The sequence below is a fragment of the Cucumis melo genome, chromosome 4 (assembly GCF_025177605.1).
Source record: "Cucumis melo cultivar AY chromosome 4, USDA_Cmelo_AY_1.0, whole genome shotgun sequence".
Classification (NCBI taxonomy): domain Eukaryota; kingdom Viridiplantae; phylum Streptophyta; class Magnoliopsida; order Cucurbitales; family Cucurbitaceae; genus Cucumis; species Cucumis melo.
Genome location: NC_066860.1, coordinates 4,834,793 through 4,855,336, shown reverse-complemented (window position 1 = coordinate 4,855,336; position 20,544 = coordinate 4,834,793). Strand labels below are relative to the sequence as shown.

The following is a 20,544-nucleotide window of genomic DNA, read 5'->3' as shown; positions in this document are numbered from 1 at the left end:
AAATAGTAGGATTCATTTTGTTTGTCTAGATTTAAAATTTTATGTTGGTTTTTATACTTCTATTTCCTTTTTTTTTTTTTTTTTTTTTCTCATTTCACTTTTAAAACTGACAATTTTAATCTCCTAAAAATAAAGATAGAAAATCAAAATATCAACTTTCTAACATATACAAAACCAAAATAAATTAAAGTTTAAATATAAGAACCAAAATTAAAAGAATATATAAAGTAAAATGAGCATTATAAAAGTATAGATACCAAACCAAAAAAAGCACAAGTAGTAAGAAAAAATATCTAAAAGAAAATTGATAGTTGTCTCAAAGGAGAAAAAAATTGAGACTATCCTCATCCCCTTCGAAAGATTGTCTGAAATCACGTAGTTGAGTTTTTCGTTTTACAAATCTGGCACTATTTTTAAAATTTAATCAAACAACTTTTGTCGGTTCATGTCGAACAAGGTTGATAATTCACATTTGGTATTTTTTTTCAAATATTCTCGCTGCTTATATATTCTCAAATTCAGGTATGTTTACCAAATATTATATCAAAATCTTACCTAAATTAAGATCAGAATCTTACTGATTTTTCAAATAGGAAGTTAAGAGTTCATATTGGAAACACGAATTTATATTATTTATAAGATAAATTGACTACTTCTCTGGTTGTTAATTGGTTTTGAGATAAAATCCCATGTTATTGATATATGGTATCGAAACTCATAAAGCCCAAATGAGTATTCGGTCCAATAAAATTCTGACACCATCTTGAGGAATGAGTTGAAATCTTGAGAATTCTGCATCATAAAAACCAAGGGACTTAATAAAATTTCAACACCATCGTGAGGGACAATTTGAGATCTTGACAATCTCATATAGTGAAAACCAAGGGACTCACCCTTTTTACAAGATAAATTATTTTAAAAAATTATTAGAATCTTGGTGTAATATATCTACGAGATGCATTGGTCCAAAACAAATTGATAAAGACGTAAGTTTGGAAAATTTTAAATTTCTAACAAAATATCAATGGTCGATCTTGTTAGAAAAATAGTTTGAACGATTTAGAATTATAGTTAGTTTTATAAGATAAAAATTTAAGCGCTCAATTTTTACCATTTTCTTTTTTCATTAAATATAAATAATCTTTTATAAAAAAATTATTTAACAAAACACATACATTATTATTATTAGAACAATATCATAAAACACACAATATCATACATTTTATATCTCTCCCACATAAAAGATTATTTTTTTCTTTACATATATGATGATAGTTTTATTTTTGTGTGATAAGAGGATGGAGATTAGATGAGATGAGTAAGGATGTAAAGTAGGGGTATAAACCATTTTCCAACTCAGCCCATATTTTCGGGTTGGTTAGATTGAGTTTTTGTTGTTTGCATCTAATAAAATTTAAATGAAGAAAAAAACGTAAAGTAAATAATCACTAAGATTGTGAAGGAGAGACGATCGGGGAAGGTGAAATAAAAAGCTGATGACGACGGACACAGAAAAGTAGAGGCGTTAGATGAGAAGTCGAGACGAGAAGGAGAGGGTAACACCAACAACGACGTGAGATGAGAAGTCGAGACAAGAGGGAGAGGGTAACGCGGAGAGATGTAAGGCACGATATGAAGTAGTGTTAATTGAGGCTATGACCTAAATTTATTTTTACTCAATTAATAATAAAACAAAACACACATATCAATATAGTTGGGTTGGGTCGTAAATTTTTCAACCTCAACTTGAGATCCAAAATTTGTTGACTTAAATTTTAAATTAACCTAGCTTAGCCATTATAATATATATTGGTTAGTATGAGTTATTTGGATGGTTGGGTTATTCAAACCATTCAAATTTATTTATTTTTTTGGAAGGAATATTGGAGTTTAAAGAGGTGCACAAAAGTTGGGTAGAGTAGAGGTGTACCCAAGTTTCTTTTTCCATAAATATATATTAATTACTGAAAACCGAGAAGTTAGAGTTTCTAAAAACAAAATAAAGAATAGTTGGGGGCAGCGGAGAAGGAAAAATGGAAGCGGCTACGATTACTCAGCTGTTCATAACGCCTTACACGTTTCTTTCCTATGATGAACCAGTCTTCCACCTTTCTCCCACTGCCAAACTATGGCTGCTTCCTTCACTCTCCACTTTTAATGTTTTCTCTTTCACTTCCAACTCCCTACTCCTCTGCAAACCCCATTTCATCTACTCCTTACACCTCTCTCTCTCTCTCTCTCTCTTCCGGTAAGATCTTTGCCTGAGCTTGTGCTCTCTCTTCATTTTTTTTACAAGCTTAAGTGGCTGATCGGCGTTGACTCTTCTCACTTGTTAGGGTTTTATTGAACTCGACCTTGATTATACTTAGCATTCTCGCCAGAGGTCCGATCAGGTGCATGGAGCTTTCGAAATTCTCTCTCTCTTCTTCTGTTTTTATTTTTACTCTGTGATTGTTTGAATTTAGACTTCCAAGAGCATCTGCTGGATGGAAATCGTACTAGACCAGAAGGATGCTGCTGATTGGACTTATAGAGGCGAAGGAGCTGTCAACCTCGTTCTTGCTTATACTGGATCTTCTCCTCTTTTTGTATGTCTACTTTGCATCAATATCATGTTCCAAGGAGATGATCCTTGATTGATTCGGATTTTTCATTTTCTCTCTCTCTCTTGCTAAAGTTTAGTGGAAGAATCTCCTGCGCAGTTTTCATCGCCTTTTCTTTTGAAGCATGTTTAGCACTGTTCTATTTCTAGTTCTTTCTTTTTTTTCTTCTGTAAGATCGTTTAGTACTCTGTTAAAATGTTCTCTCGTCTGAAAATTTCAAAAAAATTCATGAACTTTTTTTTTTTAATTTTTATATTCGTGTGAGACAATGAACTATCGATGAAATTTTCTTGTTGTTTGAAACTGCAATTGCTTCAATCTACTGCTTGCAGCTTATCTCTGTGCTAATTCTATTCTTAGTTTGGGAAAGTTATACGGATACAAAAGGCTGCAAGAAATGGATCACATTGCACGAGCGTTCGGAGCGTAGTTGCTTTGTCTGCGCATGAGCGTCTTCTGTGGAGAGATTTGGGGGATCTTGTTTCGTGCACAGATCGTGATGTTGTGTGTCAAATGTATGTGCAGCATGTAATGATCCCGTTATTGGATTCCAAACATGTTGATGCTGGGGTATGTTACTACATTCATTTCATGCTAATCTTGTTTAATTGCTATAAATTAATGGTGCTTCATGTGAACCTACAGAAGTTATATCTCAAACACTGTTATCCACTTGTTGAGTTAATGATAATTCATGTGAACCTACAAAAGTGATAGCCTTTTGACGATTCAATTTTCATTGTAGAACAATTGAAGTCTTTCTTAGTAAACAAAATCAATTCTGACTTTGTATTCTCACCAACATTGGTAGGTCCATATTCTCGTAACGAGAGAATTCCTTGAGACTATTGAGAAGAACATTCTTAGTCAGCGTCCTGCTTGGAGGGTTAGTGCAGGGCGAGTCAATATACATTGTGATTCTGTCCTCCTTCAATCTGACCATTCTATTTTTCCTCAAGGTAGAGTTTCCTCAAGCTCTCTTCAGCTATGCTTATTATCCTTCTACTGATATTAAACATCTCTAAAGATTAGAATATTATGCATACAGACTTCTAACTTCTTTGTAACATGGTAAGAACGTTATCAAGTAATTCTCTATTATACAGCTGAATCAACTAAAAATTCAGATGCAGAATATCCATTGACTGTTTGTGTTTTGTTATGTGCTTCTTGCCATTGATTAACTCGTTGCATTACCTCAAGCAAATGGGATTCTTGAGTGAATATATAGTTCTACTATCAGGAAGCTTGTTCTGATGTCTAACTGGGTTTTTGTAACTGATAAAGCTCATACACTGTTATTTATTTGGAGATAAGTTGGAGTAAGAAACAAAGAGTACATGAATAAAAAGTTGGAAAATAGGAAAGAGAATCCAAGAGGAGGTAGGAGATTTTTCTATTACTTTTGAGTGTGATTTACAATTGAGACGGCAACCTGGATCAACTCCCAAGAGCCAATTATCATCTTATATGCAAGAAACTTCTTTTTCTTCTTTAATTTATCATAAGAATCTTTGTTCTCAAAATTATTTTTCGTGTTATAACTTTTTCAACGTTGTTAATTGACAAGCTCTCATCTGGAAGTCTCTACTTAAGATGTAAAAGGCTTCATTCTATAAATATTTACCAGCGCATGTTTTTTTTTTTTTTTTTTTTTTTTTTTTTTTTTTTGTTTTTAGGTGGTGAAGGTGAATTTTGCATATCTGTCGAGATAAAGGTGCACCCTAATGATTTTCATTTTTCTTTTGTCCCATGTTTTCCCTCCACCTCTTGGTCTTTTTATCCACCGGAAAGTGAAATTTCTATATAATACATGTTTTCATTTTTTCCCCCCAAATCAGCCAAAGTGGGGATGTCTTCCAACTTCAAGATTCATAAGCAAAAGAAATGCCATTAAGAAAAGTGTGACTCGTTTTAGGATGCTCCAAGCATGGAAGCTGCAGAAAGGCGAGGTAATTTTGCTCCTCTTTTTGTCTCAATGGGATTTAACTGAATCGTTCTTGTGGTTGCCGTCAATTATTTTCCTGTATTACTTAAAATGTGTGTCAGATCCCAATTCTGCACTTCACTGTCTGATCTTCTGCCTACCTCAATTGAAAGAGCCTCTATGAGGCTTTTAATTACTTTGCTTCTATGTAATTAATTGAGTACTCTTCTGAAACTGTGAAACATCTTAAATTTAACATTGCATCCAACCTATGCAACAGATATCAGAGTTAAGTGATTACGATCCTCTAGATTTGTTCTCTGGATCCCAGGACCGTATATATAAAGCAATCAAAGATCTTTTCTCTACTCCTCAGAATAATTTCCGTGTCTTCTTGAATGGTTCCCTAATTCTTGGGACAGAGGGTGGCTATGCTGTTGACACTAATTTAGAGATTGAGGAAGCATTTGAAGATGCTCTTCAATCTGTTATCCAGAGAGGGAATGGATTTCGAACAATGAGTTTTCTACAACTTGTTGCTGAGGCTGTACATAAATCTGGATGTTTGAATCGTCTTCTTGATGTTCAAAAGCTCGACAGTTTTGACATTGAAGGGGCTATTCATGCGTACTATGACATTATTTCTGAGCCCTGTCTGGTTTGTAGACAAATGGATGATGATGAATTGTTGAAAAGATGTGCCACATTACATTCTGCCCATCTTGATCAAAGCTTGGAGATTGTAAGGAACTATCTCACAGCTGCAACTGCCAAAGACTGTAGTTTGATGATCACATTTAGACCCTGGCACGTTGATTGTCCTGGCTCTACATATAACAGCATATTTGTAGAATCAACCAAGCAAACTTTTGACTACAAGGTATATGCGGACTGTGAATTCCTTTTCATTGTCTTTATTACTACAAATTTCAAGTTAACTGCAAACTTATAATTTATTTCATTAATGCGTGGGGTAGGGGAATCGAATATGCCAATTAAGTTAGACTCATTTTTTCCATGTATAAATGTTTTGTTAGGCATTTTTTGTTAGCATTTAGAAAACATTGAAATTCTTGAAAATTTTGCATTATTTCCACATAATTGGAATGCAGTATGTATCAACTTCTGTGGCACTTTTTGTCGATGCATTGTCTACTAGATTTTGCAAACATGAACGTCTGATCTGTGATGAATGGTTATAGGTTCGATCACAAGTGTCATACGCCTACTGCTAATGTTTATTTATGAGTCTCCTTTTTATTATTGGTCTTGAAAGACTAATGCTCATTTTCCTAACTTGGCCTTTTCTTAATTGTGCTTCTTCAATCCACGAACTTATCTAGTTTCACACCTTTCATAAACAATACATGAATATAGTGATTTCCATGTGTTTTTATTAACTCTCTATTTGGTCCAAAATTTTTAGGTGAATTTCATAGACCTGGATCTGAAACCTTTTAAGAAGATGGAACAATACTATGAACAAGACAAAAAAATAGTTCGCAACTACAATCAGATGTTTGTGACAGAGTTAGAGGCAGACCATTATTAAAGGTCCGAAGGATTGTGAATTTATAGCACTTTGATGTCTCCAAAGTTTGTGGGAATACTTCTTTTCTGGTAAAACATGAAGTGGACATTTATTTTATTGTACATGCACATTGTACTAGAGATTCATTGTTTTTGCTCTAACTATTTTTGCTGTTATTAGTCAAATAAGAAAAAGGAAAAAAGCATTTGGTGCCATTTTCTTCACTGATCTTCGATTCAAGCATCTGCTCGCTGAGTTTTCGTCCAGAAGCTCCTCAAGTAGTTGTATCTTCCTGCACTGCTCATAATACTTATCTGATGCTCTTATGCAGAGCTGGATGCTTTCTTCGCAGATTTTGTCTGCTGTTTTACCAATTCCATTGCAGAATTGTATGTACGTATCCCAATATTCACGACTACAAAAGCATGGATGGAGTTCACCGAGGACAATATTTGGGGTATGTATCATACATTATCATCTGATCGAAGTTCTTTTTTTGTTTTTATTTTCTTTAGAATAATTTGAATCTCAAATTTTAATTAATGTACGTTAAAATCGACTATTGACTCTTTTGCCTAGAAATAAAAAAAAAAAAAAAGGAAAATGTTAGGGTATATTCTTTTATTTTTATCATGGGATTGTGTGCATAGTGATTTGGAGACCACTTCAAGTAGAACCACAGAGATGCCATAGTCTTCCTTCATAGATTGATTTGAATTGTCTGTTTTACTGTTTTAGATGAATTTTTGAGAATGCTGTTGATTTCGTCTTGAACCGTTTGGTTGAAATTTTATAGTTTATATTATTTACTCGTGTGCTAGGGAATATTTTTAACCGCGACTAAAATATAAAATTTGAATTAACAGAAAAAGGTTACTCCCAGAAAGCAATTTATTGATGCTTTTGCCTTGAACGTTTTTTCTAAGTCCCACACTACGACTTCGTACGCAGTCTTTTACCAAATTTTTTTTATACACCTTTTTCTTATTAACAACGACAGTTTTCATCTTATATTGTTTCTTTCTTCCTTCAATTTTTTTTTCTGAGTTCGCTTTGCACAAGGTATTATCTTTCTGAGTAATTATTATTATTATATTAGTTAAACCCACAGTATTATTTTTTCCCCCATCAACTGCCTTTTTTTGCATGGGTGTTTTTTTTTTTTTTTTTTTTTTATTATTATTATTATTATTATTATTATTTTGTGATTTTAATGAATGGTTCACCCATATGCCCATTACTCGCTAAATAGTAAAGGCAACAATGGTTTTGTTATTGCTTGTGAACCGATAATTCAAACGACCTATGAAAGTCCTCTTATGTTAGAGCTCCAAAACCTAGATTTTGAGAAATTAATGTTTGTTAAGTGAAACTATATTTGGTTGATGAACCGGAAAAAAGGTTGCGACTTTGTGGTCCGGAATGTGCTATTCCGCGGAAGCCTTCAAATAAGACCTGGGGGATTGGACAAATGGCCATGTACTCATTGTCTACACGATCCACCCTAGATTCAATGAAATTTATGTTTTTACAATTACTCTTTTTCATTTTTCTACTGGAGCTCTTTCAAATCAGATAAAGAAATCGAAGCAAATCATTCCTTTTACTTTATAAAGATGCAAAACATGGAAAGTTAACTTTCTAAAAACACAAAAATGTTATCAAACGGTTGAAAAGAAAATACAGTTTGCAATTTGAATTTGTTAAAAGATACATCTAATTATTTACAAATTGACTTGAAAATTAGGAAAACAGATAAAGTTCATTAACCCTATTCCAAACCTCAAATAGATAAAGTTCATTAACCCTTTTCGGAACATGAAATGAAAAAATGACGTGGCAGTGTGAGTCGAATTTCTTTAATGATGTGACGATATTTATAAATTTTATATTGGTTTTTTTTCCACATGACACTTGCTTTCTTCTTCTGTCTCTTTATTCTTTGTTCATTCTTCTTCATCTTTCTTCCCCTCCCTTTTCTTTTGAATGTAAATATCATATAGCTAATTTAATCCAAACTTGTGAATATAAATGTCGTATATCTAATCTATCGCACCAACAAACAAATATTGGCAAGCAGCTTAATATCTTGGATTTTTATATTTGTTGAATTATTTATGATAAATAGGTTTAACATGCTTTAATAATTCTTTTTTTCTTTCTTCCAAGAAAAAAGAAAAAAATGAAATAATTTTCCTATAGTTGTTGCTTTAGTTAACAAGCAGAGGAATAAGTAAATGAGAACAGCTAGAGGAATAACTAAATGAGCAAAAAGATAAATAGTGTAAGATAACACAAAAAACTTTGTTAACCTACTTCGGTGAATCCACCTTCATCTGGAGAGCTCTTGTAGTTCAGATAAGCAAATTTTATTAAGATTCAAACGAATATAATACTTTAACAATTTAGAAGACACTTTTCCTAGATCTAATACTCTTTTTAATTATAAATAGAAACTAAAGATAATCAGGCTCTCCCTAAATTGTATTTGAATATAATGAAGATAACTAGACTCTCCGATAGAAAAGTTCTTTAAATCTCTTATCTCGGATACAATAGAACCATCAATGAAGATATCAAGAATTCTTCATAAAATAAAGAAGGTAACAGTTTTGAACAGCAGCTATGAAGAATGAATTTTACGTTTGGAGGACTTCTGTTTTTAAAGAGCTAAGAAAATCTTTTCTTTGAAGAAAGCCGAAGAACCCCTTCTTTTTCCATAAAAGATTCTTAAACATGAGAAAAATCTTTTATTTTCTTTGAATAAAGATCTTTTATCTTTCCTTTAATTAACTAAAAGATCTTTTATCTTTCCTTTAATTAACTAAAAAATCTTTTATCTTTCCTTTAATTAACTAAACAATCTTTTTATCTTCTTTTTAAATAAAAAGAATATATTTAATTCTTTTTTGACAAAATAACTTCTCTTTTTGTCAAAACAAATAGATTTCTTTTTATGTTACCTAATCACATGTCTTCCAGAAAAGATAAAGAATGAATCATAGTTCATCCATAATAGCATAGCCAAATATAAGGCAATAAAAAACTTCACATAAATTCTTCGAGAATATAATACACCAATCCTTCAAAAATAATCATCATCAACCACAGTTTCTCCCCTTTGAATATAAAAGAATCAGAGTCTTGGCTTTGAAGTGTTGAACTGAAAGAAGGAAGGATAACCTTTAAGGCAACATTGCATTTAATAGAAGACTATTTTATCTTCCACTCCATCTTTGATTGTTTTTGCTTGTAACTAGGAATATTTAGTTTCTGAAGAGAGGAGGCTGATATTTGCTTGAAAGAGACCATTTGACGAAAGAATATATTCTTTTGTAATTTATAACAGAATGGTCTGATATGACCATGTTTACCACAATACTGACAAACCCAGATTTTTGACTTCCTGTGAACAAGTTTATTATTGGCTTGAGTTCCTTCGGCAGTAACAGTCTTCCTCGGGAACTCAATAGCCTTTCTTGGTAACTCAATAGTCTTTCTTGATAACTCATTTCTTTCTTGTTCTTGTCAGAAATAAGCACAGTCGAATTGCTCTGCTTACCCTTTTTATTTTAATACTTATATCCAATACATTCTTTGTTTGGTCTGGACTTTTCTGTTCTAAGAATCTAATTTAAATTATCAATAGAGTTTAACATTCTAATTGATTTAAATATATTTTAATACTTAGTCTTAGTTTCCTTCGATTCATGTTTTAATGAAAATATAATAGATAATAGACGTTGATTATCTTTAATTAAATCCCGAATCCTTTCTTTTGAATTACAAGTACTTTCTTGATTGATGATAGAAGAATCTTCAACATTTGACTCTAAGTTGTTTTTAGTGAGGATACTGATAAAAGCTCGATTATTTTCATTTTCACTACTGTTATTATCTGATTCATCATTTGATAAGGTTGCACTACTTCTTTTCTGTCTTTTTAAATAATTTGGACATTCAACTCGACAGTGACCATAGTCTTCACATTCTTTACACTTGAAGGACCTGTCTAATTTGACATTAGTTTATCAAAATATTTTCTTATAAATCTCTGCTGTTGGAGCCATTATTTATGCCATCTAAAACTGGAGGATGAGTTGTTGATCCATCTTCCCTAATTGACGCCATTGAAGACTCAATGAACGAACAGTCAACCCATTCTAATACCAATTGAAAAAGTGAAATAACTTTTTTGTAGCTGTTACTTTAGTAAAGAACTAGCTAGAGGAATAGCTAAATGAGCAAAAAGATAAATAACGTAGAGAACACAGGAAGCTTTGTTAACCTAGTTCGGTGAACCCACCTACATCTGGAGAGTTTTTCTAGCTCAGATAAGCAATATTATTAAGATTCAATAGAGTAAACAATTCATCAATACTAAGAAGAGATTCCTTCTAGTAAAGCAACTCTTTTAAGCTAAAACAGAAACTTAAACACTATCATGCTCTCCTTGAATTTGTGATTGAATCTGATTGAAAATGGTCAGGCTCCCCATAGAAAAATCTTCTTTAAATCTCTTATCATGGATACATCTTGAGTTGTCTATGAACATATCAAACAATCTTTAAAAAGGTAATAGCTTACCTTTGCAAAGATTCTTCACGAATTGTAGCTCGGAAACGTCTTCAAAGATTACAGAGAATGGTAAATACCTTCTCCTTCTACAGTGAGGAGAAAGATAATCGTTAGATTTGAAACTTTCTTCTTGAAGATGCATCTGCGCAGAAGAAATATTTTTAAAAGATAAAAGATATTTAGAAAAGATCTTAAAGATAAAAGATTCTTTATCTTTCTTGAAACATGAAAGAAAATATTTTATCTTTCTTTAAATAAAAAGAAAAAAAGATCCAAAATATAAGGAAGATCTTTTATCTTTCTTTAAATAAAAAGAAACTAATTTTATATTTGTAAAAAAATCTAGCAATACAAAATTGAAATAGATATTAAGAGAAATTACACAAATGATCAAAATGAAACACCCAGTTAGAAAAATGTTCGCTTTTTTGAATTGTTTGATCTGAGGTATGCAAAGCCTCCCTCCTTACCTACTTTTTCAATTTTGCCCCCTCAAAATCTTAAGCTTCTATCGATCACAGATGGACATATCTTCTCACAATTTCAACAAAATCTAGAATTATAAAAACCCAACAATATCATATTTGTTATAAAATAAGAACAAAGAAACAACATAAATAGAAGAATAGAAACAACCTACAACCTCTATTTATAGGGTTGCGAGAATAATGGTTACAAAACCAAATATAAATAGGGGACAAGAAAGTTATAGAAATTGATGGGAGGTTAGTAGATGAATTTGTAACCTAAGGAGACTATGAACATCTAATAATATTCAACTTTAATTTAGAATATTCATAATACTCCCTTTTAGATGTCTATAAAATAAATGTCTCGTTAAAACCTTACTAGGAATAAAATATATGACGGGAAAAAGTCCTAGTGAAGGAAAAAGAGTACATCATTTTATATACTTTAATAACTGCCTCATTAAAAATATTGCTAGGAAGACTCAATGGGAAAAACCATAGTCAAGGAAAAAAAGTGCAGTACTTTTACTCCTTCTCATGAGTACATCACTTGAGTTCTCCGAGTTGTCACATTTCAATGTTGTGCTTAAACTTTTCAAATATTGGTGTTGGTAATGTCTTTGAAAATAAGTCTATCAAGCTGTCTTTTTGAAGATTTTTTTTGAATATTAATCTCATCGTTTGATGTTTTGTCTTCATATAAGAACACTATTGGCTAGTTTTGTACAATCATTAATATCGCAACATGATTTAAAGTAGTTGTTCTGATATGCTTCATAAGTTGCCATAATATAAAAAATCTTCTATATGTCACTACAAGAATTTTCACTTTTACCGACAAAAAAAATGTTGGTCAAAATTCAAAAAACGTCGTCATAAGTTATGTCGATATATTTTTTTGTGTCGGCAAGATCTTTGCCGTATCCATGTTGGGAGAAGTTCTTGCCGACAAAATTTAGTTTCGTTGGCATAAATACCTTTTTCCGACATATGTTGTTGAGTCGACATACAAGTTTTTGCCGACGAATTGCAGCTTTGTCGGCATACAAGTTTTTCCGACAAAACTCAATTGCATTGGCATATAAGTTTCCCTGACGAAATACAATTTCGTCGGCGTACAAGTTCTCTCGACGAAATTGTATTTCGTCGCGATACAAGTTTCACCAACGAAACATAATTTCGTCGACATACTGCATTTTTACGGACGAAAAATGTTGCATTGGCATGTAATTTGTCCCGAAGAAAATACATATTTTTTCGGCATAACCATTCTTCAAAATGTGGTCTAAAACATATGTTCGCCGACGTCGTTTTCATTAGCATAAGTGATTTACATTTTTATACCTGAATTTTAATTGCTAAATAAGTAGTTTTTTTCAATAATACCTAAGCACGAACAATAATTAATCGACAATGAAATCAATAGATGAACAAATATAACAAAATTAAGATTCTATATTAAAAAATAAAATAAATGTTCAATTCAACAATATAACATTAGTAGTATAATATTTTAGGATTGCTAATTAAGTTTTCACAAATCTCACATACATCATTCTCTAAGCCAGAGTTTGTCATTCTAACTCTTCACAAGTTTTCTATACCAAAAAATTTTTTCATTCACCTAGCTAAAATATATCCTAATTCAAAATCTTCTCCCAATCTCCGAGAACCGATGTTCGAGATCACACATATAAACCTGAAATAGGAAAAAAAATACAAGCGACAATTTAGAAACAAAAATGTGACAAAGTTGCAACATAAAGTGACAAAATAACAACGTAGCAACAAGTGACCAAGTATGAAAATAGCATATAATTTGAACATAGAGTTGGATGCATTCAAACTCCCCCCTCCTTCAAATTTTTAGAACACTCATATACCAAACCACAAAAACTACAAATGTGTCCTAAGACCCACATAATAAATCATTCTTGCAAACTACAAAGAAGCAAGACAAACTAGCTAACTACATTAAAATGCTTAAACTTTGGTACTATAACTGCAGGATAACCATACAACAATACAATTAAATTTCTAACTCCATTAACCATAACTCAAAGTTGTTATAATGTACCTAATTGTCTGAAAGTCCACTTTATTGCCTTTGTTGCGTAGCAAGCTGTCTCGTGATGTTAGTCAATTGATCTTGGAATCCCGAAATTGTTGACTTCAACGTGACATTTTCCTCTTTTAAGTTGATCACCTTCGCTGAGCTTTTCATACTTGTCCACAATATCTTTCTCAAATACACGGGTCGATGTGCATGTTGCTACATTGGGGGTTGCCTTCCATCCGGCTCAGATCCATCTTCTAATGATTTTCTTATCTCCTTTTGTATTGCGACCTATATTACAAACGTATTAGATGGTAAATATTATATACAAGGGTTAGTATAAAATTACGAACATATGATACAATATAACTTACATAACTCCACAATAGGTGTATAAACATCCTTTCTTAGATGAGCTCAAACACCAATAAGAATATGTCGTTGGAGTAGAATATGCGAGTCGTGAGTCTTCAACCCCCATATTTTTCCATCATTCACACTAACACATCGTGATATGTTTGAGATGAATCCATTAGGGAATTTGACTGATTTCTATAACTTACAAAAAGTTATCTTCTCACTTGTAGTGAAAGTATATGCAACATGTGGTTTTACAAATTTAGTTCCTTTCGTAAGTGTAAGTCCTTCCGTATATTCAAATCTTCAAGGTCCAAATGAGCATTTATTGTGTCTTTTATTTTTCCATCAATATTCATCAAAGTTCCAAGGAAGTTATTGCATAATTTTTTTTCAATATGCATGACATCTAACTTATATCTTAACATTATTTTAGACCAATAAGGCAACTAAAAAAATATAGTTTTTTTGTTCCAGTTAATGGTTCTTTTTCTTTTCTTGTCTTGTTTGGATGGATGCTTACTTAGTACTGGAAAGTTTAATGAACTGACTTGTTCTAGGATCTTATCTCCATTCATCACATTGGGTGGAGGTCTACGCTCTAATTTGCCATCATGTTGCTTGCTCTTACGCCAACTGTGGTTAGATGGAAGGTAACGGTGATGACCCATGAAAAAGATTTTTCCTCTTATCTTAAACGAAGATCTATCTTCTTTACAAGTGGGACATGCTTGATAACCTTTGGTACTCCATCCTCACAAGTCTCCGTAAGCAGGAAAATCATTAATGGTCCACAATAAACATGCACGTAATTGAAAGAATTCCCTGCTCATGCAATCGTAAGTGCATACATCATCATTCCACAACTCCTTCAACTCTTTAATCAACGGTTGTAAATACATGTCAATTTCTTTTCAAGGGAACTTCTTCCCTTGTATAAGTAAAGACATGAAAAAATTGGATTCCTTCACGCGATTTCATGGAGGCAAATTATAAGGAATAAGCATAACAGGCCACTTGTTGTATGCATTACTCATATTCCCAAATGGATTAAATCCATCTGAACCTAAAGCTAATTGAACGTTCTTTGGGTTTGAAGCGAATTAAGGAAACTTTCTATCAAAACATTTCCACACTTCGGCATCAACTGGATGTCGCAACACACCATTAGTTTCAACTCGTTTGTCCTTATGCCATTGCATTTCAGAAGCAATGTATTTCGACGAAAACATCGTTTCAACCTCAATATCAATGGAACATGACGTAAAATCTTGTTTGGGATATTTTTGCCTTTCCATCCTTTCTTTTGTATCGAAACTCACCCCACACTAGACAACTTTGATAATTAGAATATTTTTCCAAAATAAAATGCGGTCATACTTGCATGCATTAATAGAATCATATCCTAGTCCTAAGTCGTGTAGTTTTCTTTTAGCTTCATAAAAAAAATTAGGTATACATGTATCAATTGGAAATACATCTTTTAACAAACTTAGTAACATATCAAAGGATATGTTACCCTAATTATTGAGAACATTAACATGCATCAATTTCACCAAGAAGCTTAATTAAGAAAATTTGGTACAACCCGAGTATAATGGGTTACACGCTTCATCCATCAACTCCTAAAAAATGTTTGTATTATACCTTTTTCACTGTTCTCATACATCTCATTTCCAAAGTCTTCTTCATCCTCATCATATGCCCCTTCTCTCATTGGTCCTTGCAAATCATTTAAAAGGTTGAACAACTCATTATCATTATTCTCAGTAGTAGGTTGTTCCCTTGATCTATCATCTACTACCATCATCAACTAAAGAAGCTAAAGGATTCATGACTCTTTCAAATTGGGCTAAATTTGCTGGTTCTCCATGATAAATTCATTGACTATATGAAGGAGATATTCCATTAGCAAATAAATGCCTTTGTACTCCATCTAAAGTTTGACACATTGAATTTCGACAATTTTTATGCAAGCATTTTGTTTGTCCTTCTCTATTTACATGACACTTTGCCACTTCCATGAATTGTGCAACTCCATCAATATACTCTTTTAAGAATCTATCTCTAAGTTTAATTCAATCCTTATTCATCATTGATGCAAAATGAATCAATTTAAATCCTATAGTAGTTAGGGCAAAAAGTTAGAAAAACTATTTTCCACAAACCTAAGGATAACTTTATAAGGTCCTATAATGGTACCTAAGTATACCAAATTGAAATCGTTACTTTAACACAAATGCCGACCAAGATCACCCAACTAAAATTCCATACAAATCTATGACTACCATAGCTGCAGGATAGTCAGAGCAATTCACATATACAATATTGATTAGATTTCATATAATAACAAACATTATCATACTCACATTCCAAAGTCACTTCCAAAATTAAGCCTTATTAGATTTCATATAATAATATGTATGAAATCTAATAAGCATTTCTACTAATTCTAAATCAAAAGATAAACAATCACTACAAGAAATCTGACATTTAATGTTGGTTTAAAACCGACATTAAAGGGCTTTAATGTCACTTGGCAACCGACATCTTTGCGAGCGTTATTAAAGGCCTTTAATGTCGGTTTAAAAACGACATTAAAGGCCTCTTTAATGTCGGTTTAAAAACGACATTAAAGACCTTTAATGTCAGTTTTCAACCGACATCTTTGATAGTGTTATTGAAGCCCTTTAATGTCGGTTGGGCTTTAATGTCGGTTTTAAACCGACATCTTTGATAGTGTTATTGAAGCCCTTTAATGTCGATTGGGCTATGATGTCGTTTTAAAACCGACATTAAAGAGGCCAATAATGTCAGTTTAAAACCGACATTAAAGACTTGTTTTTATCCATTTTTAGAAATTTATATTTATTTAATTGTTGTATTATTGTCCATTTTTTATAAACCAACATTGAATCCATATAGATAAATATTTTTTTCTCGCTCCAACAAATTAATAAAATTAATATTATTTTAGAAACTATAATATTTATCTTTTACATTTGTATATACAAAATGAAAATTTAATATTGTGTTTATATATACATTCTACAATAGTACATGAAACAAGATCCTAATACAAGACTTAAATAAGAAATCCTAAACGTCTTCTCAGTCTTCAACCTTCAACGATCGCCTGACTATCTACACAATCGCTTAGCTTTCAATCTGATGACTTCAATCATTCTACAAGCAATATCAAAATAAACAATTTAAGCAGTAGCAAACAAACATGTCAAGCATAGTAGTAAACAGTTCTATAGTCTGTGGGGACTCATAGGAGAAAAAAAGGGTCCCCTGAAAATGGAGGAATTAACAGCCAAAATCATTAACTTTCGTTTACACCACATATACTACACACAGGCCCTTCATGTTGTTTCTTTTGACTGACTACTTTGTATTAGCAACATCACTTAAATGACAAAGAAGCAAAAAATATGGAATGTAAACAAACTCAGGCCGTTCATCAAGTTTCCTCAAACTCACTAGAAATAATAAATAAATAACAAATATACTTATTAACAAGAAAATTCAAACCCTCAAGCTGATAGTCTCGAAGCTTGCCTCCCTTCAACCACTCAGGTTGTTCATCAAGTTTCCTTAAACTCACTAGAAATAAGAAAAATTATAATATTAAAGAATGTTAACTGTACATCGAGTAAAAAAGATTGACGAGAATTCTAAGTTTTAGCCTCAACGCATAGGCTTTCTTTGGGCCAAAATACAATGAGGCTTAAAGCATCTACCCCTCTTATAATAACTAGGAAACTAGTATTCACTTACCTCATTCTTCATAAGAAATATAAAGGTTTGAGTTGTAACAATTTGAATTATTACGATATCCTTCTAAAATTTTTGTTCAGCCAAAAGTTAGTGTTGGTAATTTTTTTATTCTTTTTTTAGAAACTAACAATATCTTTTTTATACACTCTCATATACCATTACGTTTTTTTCATAAGAAAGGAATTCATTGTAAAATTTGGAAGGATAGAAAGGAAATATTAATTGACCATTAATTTCATTGGTAGAATGAAACTAATGGTTAATTAATATGTTAGGCTTTCATTACTGGTGAAATAGATTAATGGTTAATAAAGATTTATTGGTGGAAAGAAACTAATGGATAATCAGTATTTCCTTTATATTCAGCTTCCTGATGATAATAACATCTATAAATCTTCACTCATTCAAAACTATCCATACTCATTTTATTGTATATTATTTTCTCAGTAACAAAATGGACAAAATGAAAAAGTCTACTGTAAAACTATCATAATTTTTTAGGCTCTTTGGTAATTTTTATGCCATAGTTTTATGTGGCCACCTATTATACTTGTCTCAATGAAAGCTGATTGTTCATAAAACATTTTTTTTTATAGAAAAAGGTAACAAGATACTACAATTTGGTTTCTAATCCTCCATAACTATGGCTTTGTAATTCCATCTACAAATAAACTATTACTATTTCCATAAATACAGTATTCAATGTAGTACATAAAATTCAATTGTCAAAAACAATTTCATGGCATCAAGTTTCCACGGACCTTTACTCTTTTTCCGCTGAAGATCAACTGATTTCTCTTGCACAGATATTGCAGCTTCACGAGCCTGCTCAAATTATGAATCAGGAAAAAGTTTATCAACCAGCTTCAATCATACAAACATGATTGGAGAAATTGAGCACAACGATTGAACAAACTAGCCAATACAAAGATGTCTATCTTAGTTTCATCTCTCTTTTTAGTGAAGGAAATACACATAACAAAAGAAGCCAAAAACAAAAAACGGAAGACTAACAAACTGTAAACCAAAAACAAAACAAAAAATGGCATCATGTCAACTTCCACATGGTGCCATGTCAGCTTTTTATGGAATTATGTCCATATATTAGAATGTAGGGACTAGAACAAATAAAATGAAAGTACAAAACCAAAACATTTACATACTACAAGAAATAAAACTACAATCACACAGTTTGACCATCACTTTGCACTAAGATATACTTCAAACATGTCTTTAATTCTCTAGCTTGCAACAGAAAACTACAACCCAGTCCAAAGAATATGATCAACAATCTTGTGACATCTTATAAAAAAGTTAATGATTAAAAATCAATAATAGTCTGACAAGAGTTGAAAATATGAACCCCATCGACTTGTCTTATACATCAATTTATCTCAACACCCATTTCTTAGGTAAATCGTGTGGATGTAAAAGTTCTATGATCTTTGGATGAGTCGTGGAAAGAGCAAACTCCTAAAGTGATACTTGTGACATCTTTCCTGGACAAGCATTTTTCTGAAGGGAGGTTGCTGCCGACTAAAAACATTTTCTCTTTAAACATTATGCTTTCTATTTTCATATTTGGTGTACACACAAGGACTAACGGTTTCTAGGCTTTGGCATAGCACTTAGTTTGACTGCCAAGACTCAAAAGAACGTTCTTTTCTATATAAATGTCCATGTTGGTAGAAGTTTTATGGAATGTGATAATTTAGATAATGCAAAAGACCGTCAATTTATTAGTAATCCAACTGAATGCAAATGACTTTGACACTAACCTCTGTAACAAAGAAGGCATGAAACCCATATGGAACTCTGTGTGGCAATTCAACAACTGCGACAGGCTCAGATGACATAGTTTTTGCATCTACAACATTCACTGCGGATTTTCTGCAGTCAACAATGACAACTATTGTCACCCTCTATAGCAAAATAAACTAATTTGATTCAGCACATGTATTTAGTAGAACTATCTACTTGTGTTTTAATGCAAATACCAACGCTGCTACTACGGGGTTTGAGTTAAATTCTATTGTGTGTGAGTTTGAATATTCATGAATTGCAAAAGTTATAAGAAAAATATCAATCAAGAAAATTATAGAACTCCCACTATATGTACAACTTCAACTTTCTTAAGAATTAATGCGTTTAAACTGATATAGGATATCTAGTTAGGATGTCTAAAAAAGGCATCTGTATTCAAGCTACTACTCACATGATATATACAAATATATAGATACGTATGGCATAACTAACAATATATTTAAATGTCAAGCAGTTACCCAATATGCTCATCGTGTACGAATAATATCAAGTAGCCATCATCTTCTTCTGAAGTGGTGCCAGATACGCAGGGAACAAAGATAGCTTCTGAACCAAATCTACATGGTCCAAGGTCATAGGGATTGAATCTCATCTCATACCTGATAGATGAAAAATAATTAGAAACGTCACAGCCACATCAAGAACTTTTCTTCATATGTAGAAATGGATTAGAGTCCTACAGCTCATTTGAGAAGTATGCTGGCAGCATCAGATGGTGCAAGCCAGCCATACAGAGTCAGATCTCCATGATTCCATTATATTATACCTCTCTCTCCACCGTTACCGTTGCTATGAAGCTTCTGCTGCCACCGTTGGAGTTAGATGTTAGCATCGAGTAGGGACGCCGTCGCCGAATGCATTTTAGCGTCGAGTAGGGACGCCGTCGGAGTTAGATGTTAACTGTGATTTCACCGGTGAGAATGTGAGAAGAGACGCGGGCTATTTTGTTTAGAAGGAGGGAAATGCGATTTCACCGGTGAGAATGTGAGAGGAGACGCGGGCTATTTTGTTTAGAATGAGGGAAATGCGATTTCACCGGTGAGAATGTGAAAGGAGACGCGGACTATTTTGTTTAGAAGTAGGGAAATGAGATTTCACCGGTGAGAATGTGAGAGGCATTCCATTTGGAATGCATTCGGCGATGGCGTGAGAAGATTGAGAATGTGAGACGGCGACGGCGACGGCGTGAGAAGATTGGAATGCATTCACCGGTGAGAATGTGAGAAGAAATGGACGAATTCCATTTGGAGAAGAAAGAGTTTGCGAGCGGGAGAAGATTGAAAGAGTAAAGTAAGAGAGAGAATTTGTTATTTTTTTACAAAATAAAATTATTAAAATAAAAATTTTAATGGACTTTTTATGTCGGTTTAAAACCGACATTAAAGGTTGTTATTTTTTTACAAAATAAAATTATT

General features: G+C 32.4%; 1 protein-coding gene and 1 long non-coding RNA gene across 5 annotated transcripts; one reads left to right on the top strand and one right to left on the bottom strand.

The window, feature by feature from the left end:
• Positions 1-1,983: 1,983 nt before the first annotated feature.
• LOC103503921 (inositol-pentakisphosphate 2-kinase-like) lies at positions 1,984-6,675 on the top strand. Of its 4 annotated transcripts, XR_540896.3 has the most exons (10): positions 1,984-2,248; positions 2,337-2,393; positions 2,466-2,588; positions 2,964-3,173; positions 3,415-3,562; positions 4,283-4,320; positions 4,445-4,555; positions 4,811-5,410; positions 5,957-6,150; positions 6,242-6,675. XR_540896.3 is itself a non-coding variant. In XM_017048075.2 (9 exons), exons 3-9 carry the CDS (start codon positions 2,487-2,489, stop codon positions 6,080-6,082), a joined length of 1,335 nt encoding a protein of 444 aa, XP_016903564.2. In that variant the 5' UTR covers positions 1,984-2,248; positions 2,337-2,383; positions 2,466-2,486; the 3' UTR covers positions 6,083-6,675. The 4 variants fall into 4 exon arrangements, 3 of the variants coding, with proteins under 3 accessions (XP_016903564.2, XP_008466533.2, XP_050939151.1); XM_017048075.2 differs by having other exon boundaries at positions 2,337-2,383; positions 5,957-6,675; XM_008468311.3 differs by having other exon boundaries at positions 5,957-6,675.
• An 11,178-nt stretch (positions 6,676-17,853) lies between these two features.
• LOC127148829 (uncharacterized) lies at positions 17,854-19,721 on the bottom strand. Its single transcript, XR_007819962.1, has 3 exons — positions 19,588-19,721; positions 19,084-19,195; positions 17,854-18,130 (listed from the first exon to the last, which is right to left on the bottom strand). It is a non-coding gene; the product is annotated as an uncharacterized LOC127148829 (long non-coding RNA).
• Positions 19,722-20,544: the final 823 nt, after the last annotated feature.

Bases quoted from the DNA above. Each gene is read 5' to 3' on its own strand.
- LOC103503921 (XM_017048075.2), top strand. From the start codon at position 2,487: ATGGAAATCGTACTAGACCAGAAGGATGCTGCTGATTGGACTTATAGA. The intron at 3,174-3,414 runs GTATGTTACTAC...CAACATTGGTAG, and splicing joins CCAAACATGTTGATGCTGGG to GTCCATATTCTCGTAACGAG. The intron at 5,411-5,956 runs GTATATGCGGAC...CAAAATTTTTAG, and splicing joins AGCAAACTTTTGACTACAAG to GTGAATTTCATAGACCTGGA.